This window comes from Augochlora pura, unplaced genomic scaffold, assembly GCF_028453695.1.
Source record: "Augochlora pura isolate Apur16 unplaced genomic scaffold, APUR_v2.2.1 APUR_unplaced_150, whole genome shotgun sequence".
Taxonomy (NCBI): domain Eukaryota; kingdom Metazoa; phylum Arthropoda; class Insecta; order Hymenoptera; family Halictidae; genus Augochlora; species Augochlora pura.
The window spans coordinates 1-9,644 of record NW_027581551.1 but is presented as its reverse complement, the minus strand read 5'-3'; the positions used below and the strand labels follow the sequence as shown (position 1 = coordinate 9,644).

At 41.3% G+C, this 9,644-nt stretch overlaps 1 protein-coding gene across 1 annotated transcript; it reads left to right on the top strand.

Annotated features, from left to right (window-relative positions):
- The first annotated feature begins 206 nt into the window (after nucleotides 1-206).
- On the top strand, nucleotides 207-7,517 carry LOC144477494 (uncharacterized). Its single transcript, XM_078195218.1, has 8 exons — nucleotides 207-346; nucleotides 909-1,151; nucleotides 1,805-2,174; nucleotides 2,527-2,707; nucleotides 2,804-2,967; nucleotides 4,247-4,450; nucleotides 5,558-5,725; nucleotides 6,297-7,517. Exons 1-8 carry the CDS (start codon nucleotides 215-217, stop codon nucleotides 6,917-6,919), a joined length of 2,085 nt encoding a protein of 694 aa, XP_078051344.1. The 5' UTR covers nucleotides 207-214; the 3' UTR covers nucleotides 6,920-7,517.
- The last annotated feature ends 2,127 nt before the right edge of the window (nucleotides 7,518-9,644 follow it).

The window sequence follows — 9,644 nt, the reverse complement described above, 5'->3', positions numbered from 1 at the left end:
TGTATTATATTATTATATACTATATTATACTGTATTATATTATTCTATACTATATTATACTGTGTTATATTATTCTATACTATATTATACTGTGTTATATTATTCTAGACTATATTATACTGTATTATATTATTCTAGACTATATTATATTTGTAATGTATAATTATAGCCATAATAATTCTTGGTCTTCTTACGTTCAAGTTACATGTGTCGAATGGATATTTATAACGACACGGAGGTGGAGTCGATTCTGTCGTCGAGAATGTACACGATCGTGCGACATGATCCGAAGACGGGCAGCAACTCCACCGTCAAGTTTACCATTGCTCAGGACGACATGCCAATGGTATGTATAAACTAGAAACCGACCGGAGAATTTACAGTTCACCAATACTGCTTAATTATTGTTTAATCGATGCCTAAATGCGAACAAAAGTCAAATAAAATCTGTTCCATTAAAAATTATAAGTCAATATAATTCTACTACAATGGAAATTTAATGTAACTTAATACAATTAACCGTTGCAAAGGATTTAATTGCAAGAACAATATTATTATAATTATGTATAATATTCTATGATTAATTAACATTGAATATTAATTTTTTTAATACAATTAAGCGTTGCAAAAGATTTAATTGCAAGAACAATATTATTATAATTATGTACAATATTCTATGATTAGTTAACATTGAGTATTAATTTTTCGAACGATAGTAAACGCGTATTTTAAATATCCACTGATTGCAACGAAATAAAAGTTACGTCACGGCCATCAACGTCTGAAATAATTCTTCGAAATGGCATTTAAACGATAGCCGCGCGAGCCGGTCGCCGTCGCTTAATCGTCCGTCCATAAGAGTTCCAGGTAACGCGTCTCTCTTTCCATCGATCAAAATTGATTTGCAGCGGCCGAAAGACGACGACATCCGCGAACACCGCCGTCTGACGAACAACGAGCACTTCAAGACGTCGATAAGACAGATCTCGCGGGCCGAATACTTTTTCCCGGCCGATCGGCTGTACGAGCTCGCCTGCACCGTTTCCGGCTTCATCGAGGACTACGAGACCTCGACCTTCGACAACGCCATGTCGAACAGAGTCTACGAGAACCGAACGCTCTGCAGCTTCAATCCTGTATCGTCGATCAAGGTCAGTCGATTTAACGCGACTCGATGAGAATGCGATTTTAAGTTGAATACTTTTAAGGAACGAATGAAAAGTGAAATTTTTGGAAATTATTATTAATTGGTATTTTAATAGATTTTTCATTTCTTCTACCGATAGTATAAAATATATAGTTTTAGTTGCTTGGTACGAGTTTAGTTATAGTATAATTTATAGCATAATTGGTAGTGTAATTTATAGCATAATCGGTAGGGTAATTTATAGTATAATTGGTACTTTTAATGCAGCCTTTAATTGCTGCAATTATCGATGCATTTATGACTTCTATTTTCTGATATACAATTTTTACAGTGCCTACGAAGAAAAATTGAAATAAATATAATTTTACGATAACCAAGGGAAATAATATAGTATGCAATTTTTAGTAACATAAACGGAATTAGAGTAATAAATTAATGTAAACTCAAAGCAACATTTTCATTCGATAATAACAAGGAAAACATAACATTCTATATTAGCCAAAAATAAAGGTCCTTCGAACGTCTTAAAAACGTCCATTTTAGGCCTTTAGTCCGAACGTCTTAAACCTGCCATAAAATGGACGTCTCCAAGACGTCCCACGCTTGTTGCAACCCTCGCTGTTTACTTTGTCTATCATTTATTTATAAATCGCGCAGGGAAACGGTAGCAAGGCGATAAACTATCACTCGTACAAATCGAAGCTGAAAAGCGTGTCGTTGACGGACGAGGACCGCGAGTTGGAGCGTCAGCGATACACGTCGGACGAGATCGCGTGGACCGGCGATCGATTCGAGAAGATAACGTGCGGGAATCCCGATCCCGAGACCGAAAAGATCCTGCTCGATCTGCCGTTGATTAATTACACGGAGAGCGCTGCGCCGTACAAGTTTCTGAACAGCGACGACTGTCACAAAAGGTGTATAGTAACGGCGCCGCGGAAGGAAGTCTGCTCGAACAAGAACATGGAGGTCGAGTTCAACGTCAGGCTGACATTTTGGATGTACCTCGCCATCAGGGTCTTCATTGGCAAGTCTTACAATTGTGTATTTGATCGTGGGAGGAACTTTATTATATTATTTATTCACTGAACTTGATATTAAGTAACCGATAAAATTAAATATTATTTAGATATAAATATATATAAGCTAAATATATATAAGTTAGATATAGTTAAGTTCAGTTAATTGAAATTCTGTTTTTAATTTTATCACAATTATTATCATATTATTACTATTTTTAATTCCAACACAATTATTACCATATTATTACTATTTTTAATTCTATCACAATTATTACCATATCATTACTATTTTTAATATTATCATCATTATCACTGCCACTATAATTATAAATAAATTACTATACGTTCCCCGCATAGGCGTAATCGGTGGAACCACGTTCGCCATGTTCGAGGGCGCAGTGATCGCCATATTGCGGGAACAGAAAGCCGACTACGGTCTCCAAAAGATTTATGGCAGCATCGGTGGCATGATTTCCTCCCCTCTCTCCGGTCTCCTGATCGATTACGCGAGCCGCGACAAGAGTTACACGGATTTCAGGTACGGACACCACGACAATGCAACGCGGATTTTTTATACCGTCGAATTCCTTCCCAATTTTTATTAATTCTGCTTTTTTTTTTGTTACTATTTCAGGCCCGCGTTTTATTTGTACGCTGCATTCAAACTGATGTCGGGCGTTCTGATGCTCGCCATTAATTTAGAATTCAAATCGCCGGCGACGGACGTGGTCCGCGACGTTTTCACGGTGCTGAGGAACGTCGAGGCTGTCGCCCTGTTCATCGCGTGCTTCATCCTCGGTGAGCGGACTTTGCATTTTCATCGTGCGCGGTTTTTCTGAGGCGGCATTAAAATTGTCGTAACACGTTTCCAAAATGATTCGATTTATAGATATCGTCGAAAAGCGTAGGTTTAAAGAATTGTTAAAATCAATTGTTAAACGAGTCGCGAGACTCAATTTTATAACCAGAAAAATTGATTTTAGAAACTGCAAATCTAAAATAACTTTTTCTGTCTTCCAGTATCTCTATTTTACATAACAAAATTTATTTGTAGTCACAATATGTAGTAACAAGATTTTATTTGTAGTTTAAACGGCTTCGAGTGCGAAGGTTTAATATAACCGTAACTTGATGCATAAATATGGATATTAATATACAGGGTGTTCCAAAGGTTCCTTCTAGTATTAAAATGGCCGGCTAGACTGATTCTTAATTATGCGAATCGAATCGACTGGTATAAAAGAAAAGGTCATTCGGTTCGTCGGGCGCCGATAAAAAAATATCGAGAATTGTTTAACAAGCACACGGCTGATCGTCGGTGGCATCGATGCGGAATGTCAATGTCACCGCAATTTCGTTATTCGGCCGGCAACGCCGAAGATTAGCGGAAACAGGCAATGAACGAGGGCTTGCGTAACTTATTTCAGCGTTCATTTTCGCAATCTCATCGCGCCGTGTCGCGCGCAGAATTTAGGAAAAAAACGTGGCAATTCGCGGCCGAGACGACTCGATCGCGTTCGCTGGAGCCGGCCGAGACCGACGTCTATTGTTCTCACTGTACTAGACTACTTGGTTAGTTAACTTGGTTAGGACACTAGTGACTGTACTTGTCACTGTACTTATCGATTACTATAGCGTATGATGCAGTTTATTTATTTATCGATGCAGTTTAATTATTTAGTACCTTGTAATTTTAGAATATTAATATTATTATAATATTTAGAACATTATAATAATTTTGGGATATCCTATCGATTTTATCGCGCGGCGTATTAACCCTTTGTACTCGAAGCCATTTTAACTCCAAATTTGTAATAATTTTTCTGGTTCGTGGTACTTCCGTTCTACTTAACAAAATAAATTTTTACGCATACGACATTTATTCGTGTAACTCCTCCCAATAGTTTGACAATTTTTTCAATCTAAACCTCGTTGTTGCAAAAATTATTTTGGAAAGAAATAGAATAATTTTAGAGGTGCCTCGGAGTCACCGCTCGAGTGGCGCAAGGGGTTAAAAGCGACCGTTGCGCGCGCATAAAAACACTCTCGACGATATTACACCGTCTGTTCTTTTTAGGAACCGCCTGGGGCTACATCGAGTCGTTCCTCTTTTGGCTGATCCAGGACTTAGGCGGATCGAGATCACTCATGGGTATCACCATAACCGTAGGCGGTATAGCCGGCATACCATTACTGGTTCTATCCGGCCCAATCATATCGAAGATCGGCCACGCCAACGTGCTGTTCATAGGCTTCGTTTTTTACGCCATAAGACTTTGCGGTGAGCCCAGTCGATTTTAATTCCTGCACGTACGCAGTAACTCCGGTGATAATTGCGCGGGGTCCCGGCCTTGATATTACGGCGCACCGTCGCACCGCGCTCGGCGATTTTTCTGCTCGCGCGTGCGCGTACTCTCTTCTGCTACCCCGCCGCGCGTTAATCTGTCTTCTTCCGTGCCACGCTTTTTCAGGCCGCCTTCGACATCCCCGCTTGCTCTCTAATTCATTTAGCTACCAAGGCAATTTTGTTGCCGCGCGCGCCGCCTTTTTAATCGACTTTAACCAATTATCGTGTCTCTTTGTTGCTACCGCGTTCTATGGCTAACAGGTTTAACCATTTCGGTACGAGCACTCTGTCCGCCATGACACTCTCGCTGTACGAGGCGCCGCGCCGAAAATTGCCGCCGCGCATGACGAGTCCTCCTTTGTAAGAAAATATTTCCTAAGCGTTCAAGAAAAACTGTGCTTAATAAAATTTTTGAAGGAAAGTGTTGCTTGTAACTTAAGAGATATTCAGAGGTACTTATATAAAATATTAAGATTTATTTATATAAAATTCTGTTATTTATACCGGTCGTCGCAGGTGCGCCGGATATATCCGGCGCTCGTCCAAAGCGGTCGTCGCGTGGACGCCGGATATATCCGGCACTCGTACCGAAAGGGTTAAATCTTTGTAGAGAGAATAGGAAGCTGTTGCTTTTGGTATTATTATTACGGAGATACTGTCTCGTGAATAGTGATATTAAAGACGTTATTATTATTATTATTATTATTAGCGTACAATTAATAACGCTATGAAAATATTATTATTAATAGCATTCAAATAATATTACTATGAAAATATTATTATTATTAGCAAACAATTAATATTACTATGAAAATATTATTTATTATTATTAATAGCATTCAATTAATGACAATATAGAGAGCATTAAGAGTATTTGATAACAATTAGAAACGATTTTAAACTGTTTTCATCCAAATAAAATTAAATTCGCAACCAGTCTCGATATTAAGGGGTTGAAAGCAATTATCATCGTTTCTTAAATTGTCCTAACCTAATCGCTTGTCTTTGGAATATCGTTGCTCAATCGATGAATTCTTACAGGTTACTCGATCATTTACAATCCGTGGCACACTCTCATCTTCGAGGCGCTCGAGTCGGTGACTCTGTCGCTCAGTTTCACCGCTGCTGTTACTTACGCTGCCAAATTGTCCACCACCACCACCGACTCCTCGATACAAGGACTCTTGGGCGGTGTTTACTATGGCGTAGGTCTGTATACTCCCTCAGGAATAGTATACTATAGAAAACTGGTTGTTTCATTGGACAATATTGCCTCGGAGAAAATGGCGATTTCGATGATCCATGTTTAACGTAGATTTATTTGTCACTATTTATTTGCATATTATAATATTGCCTCGGAGAAAATGGCAATTTCGATAATCCATGTTTAACGTAGATTTATTTATCACTATTTATTTGAATACTATAATTTTCATTTGATTTTGATTTTATTATAATTATTTATTTAAACACTATAATCTACATCTAATGTAGATTATAGATATTTAATTATTTCCTGTAATGGTCGAAAGGTTATAAAGCCACGTATCGCAATGTCACATATTTAAGTCTCCGTTATCCAACATAAAAAACATTGCCCAAACCGCGTTAACCCTTTCGGTACGAGTGCCGGATATATCCGGCGTCCGCGCGACGACCGCTCCGAACGAGCGCCGGATACACGTACAGCGAGAGTGTCATGGCGGACAGAGTGCTCGTACCGAAAGGGTTAAACAACCTCTCGCCCCAATAAACATCCTAAACACGTTCTTAATTCCAGGCAAGGGTTCCGGAAGCCTGATCGGCGGCTACCTGATGAAAGCGTTCGGCACACGGCCGACGTACCGTATCTTCGCCGGCCTGACCCTGGTCACCGGCGTGATGTACTACGCGTTCAACGTGGCGTACTTGAAGAAGCGTCCGCAGGTCGAAGGCAACGACATCGTGAAGAAGAAGCCGAAGAGCGTGGCGGAGAATCGGAACGGCGTGGACCAGCCGGGTATGATCGAGATACCGATGGAGGAGAAGAAGGAGAAGAAGGAGAAGAAGGAGAAGAAGAAGGAGCAGGACGGTGACGTCACGAAGCCGAAGAGCGAGCTGTCGGAAGGTGGCGTGGAGAACCGCGGTTTCGACGCCGATTCCGTGAACGGGAAGAAACCGTCGGCGAGGGAGGATGGCGCGAAGCCCGCGAACGACATCGAGGCGATCAACAACGCGAAGAACCTCGACAGGATCGAGAGGGCGGAGGACAACGGCCGGAAGAAGTCGAGGAAGTCGAAGAAGAGGTCGGAGGAGCGCGCGAGGGAGTGCCCGAGGCGGAACGGCGCCACGAATCCGGGATTCGAGGACGAGCAGGACAGGTGCAACGTCACCATAGAGAGCCGGCCGGACCATGATAAGTGAACAAGTTCCCCTCCGGGGAGATCTCGATACCTCGTTCTTTAATTCGTCGATCGACGCGTCGTCGATCGACTGCGATCAGCGCCGGAAACGAGCGTCCGAACGTTGCCGGATCGTCGCGTTTCTGGTTCTCGATTTCGTTGGCGATCGGGCCAGTGATTTAAATCGAGTCGGTCCCAGATAGCGCAAAGATGTCCTTAGACGTCCTATGGATGTCTCATGAATGTCTTGAGACGTCCTATGAATGTCTAATGGACGTCTTTAGACGTCTTATGGATATCTCTTGGACGTTTTACGAATGTCTCTTGGACGTCTTACGAATGTCTCGTGGACGTCTTCAACCCCTCGCGCTAAGACTTATTTCATCAATTATCAAAGTTATTATTATATTTATCAAAGTTATATATGTATGTTTGTATATTATCTCTACGAATAAGACAGAGTAATATAAATGTGTAATATAAAACGATACGAGTATGTCAATTACGGCTGCGCGAACATTTACGAGTAGAGACCTAATTGCAAGCGTCATTCAGATAATTATTAATCCGAATAAATAAATTACTTTAGTATTTTAATTACGTCATTGAAATGCAACGCGATCGAACTGCAATGTAATTGAAACACCATCTGCTCGAAATACAGTGTAATTTGAATACAGCGAGTGACGTAATTTAAATATAGCGAGTAACGTAATTGGAATATAGCGAGTAACGTAATTTGAATATAGCGAGTAACGTAATTTAAATATAGCGAGTAACGTAATTTGAATACAGCGAGTAATTTTAACGCCGCGGCGAGCGCGACGAAACGCGTGCCTTTACCACGCGTCGATGCTCTCCTATCGCCGCATCGAAGTCACCGGCATACATAGTCTTTCGTTCAATCACAGTCGACGGCCTCGTCGCTGCAAAAACCAGCCGCATTGTCCGCCACGATTGTTCACCGTGCGATCGAACAATTCTTTAGCGAACATTCTACGGATTTTACATCGACGATTGAGGTTACGTTATTATTTATATCGACTTGTTAGATTCGAATCACGTTATCTTACGTCTTATATTTTTATTAATATTATCATATTGTTATTATTATTTATTATTCATTATACATAGTAATAGTAATATAACAATATTAATAATAATAATATAATGATGATAATAATAATAATAATAATAATAATGATAATAATAATAATAATAATAATAATAATAATATAGTGATGATGATGATAATAATTCGGTCTTCTGAATTAATAACAGTAATATTAGCAAAGCGAGTATGATAATATAATTATAATCGGTTATTTATAAGTTGATCAATGTATATAGGCATCGTTTTACAATACGATTATTCGAGGGTTTTTCGTACGTCAATCCCCACAGTTTCGATGATCTGTCTTTCTAACCTCTTTTTACTATTCCAATCGATCGCTGAATCGAATTAATTCGTAAAATTGTTAAATACTGGACGATCGATTCTAACAAAAATTACAAGATCCACGCTTGTTGCAACAACTGCAGAGAATGTTTATTTCCGCCGAAAGGTCCTCGCTTTCAACGACCACGTGACCGATAGCTGTTGCGCAACGTTCCGAGAACGTCTTTTATCTTCGTAACCGTATAAATCGACGTTCCAGTTCCGTCGCGACTCTTTTTTTTTTTATCTCCGGCAAACCGTGGCCGCCCTTGAAACTATTGTAAAATACTCGATTGTACCGCGACGAAGACCAACGGCCCAGAAAATTGATATTAAAAGCTGCCTGCGAGGTGACACCGTTTAACAGGAACGCGCGCGTCTCGTTCGAACGACGAGAACGCGGTTCCGCGAGGAAAACAATGTGATAAAACTTGCGCAGGAAATAGTGCGTAATCGCAACTTCCCTAATTGTACGGTCGTAAAGACGATAACAAGAGTTAAATAAACGGTGGCAAAACCGATCCAAGAGGACTTCCTTATTGTCGCGTTTTCCAGCGGTTTCGCGTGGGACGCGTTCGCGGAACATGGCGATGGCCGACGTGAACGGCCTTCTCAGTCGACGATCTTTGTCCACTTTTCATTGACCAATTTTTTTATTTAACATTTTTTATTTTTCACTTAACTCTTTCAGCGATTAGTCAAGGACGGGTCAATCGTCGTCTGCCTCCTCGCCGGGCATCCTCGTAACGGTGTGGTACAGTTTGCGAAGCGGATTAGAGGAAGTTTGTCGACTCAGGACATTTCGGAGCAATTAGCGGGTCCGTGTCCGCGGCAGAACTTTCGTCCGCCGATACGCGGTTCCCATGGCTCGACATTCCATCGCGGTGTTCGATGAATTAATCGCAGATCAGCCGCCGAACGATTCGAACGATTCTCTTCCAAGAGGATCCGCGAGACGTTAGAGAGGGATGCGGCGAACGCCCGTCGACGGTGCTAACGAATCGTTCGCGGGAAATTAGCGCGAGACAATAAATCACCCGGGCTCTAACTGGCCGGATACAGTTACGAGTCTATATAGCGGGCGCGGACACCGGTCTACCGATCATTCATCTTTCGGCTTGCCGGAGCGAAGATGATACCCGTGTTATTGATCGCGCTCGTTTCAGCGAATCTGTCGGTCGCCACCGTTCTACCGGAAGTCGCGTCGTACGCGAAAGTGTCGAGGAACGGACAGCAGGAGATGGATCTCGGGAACGATCGGACGTCGTGGATCACCAGGTTTGATCGATCGGTCCTCGAGCATGGGGGG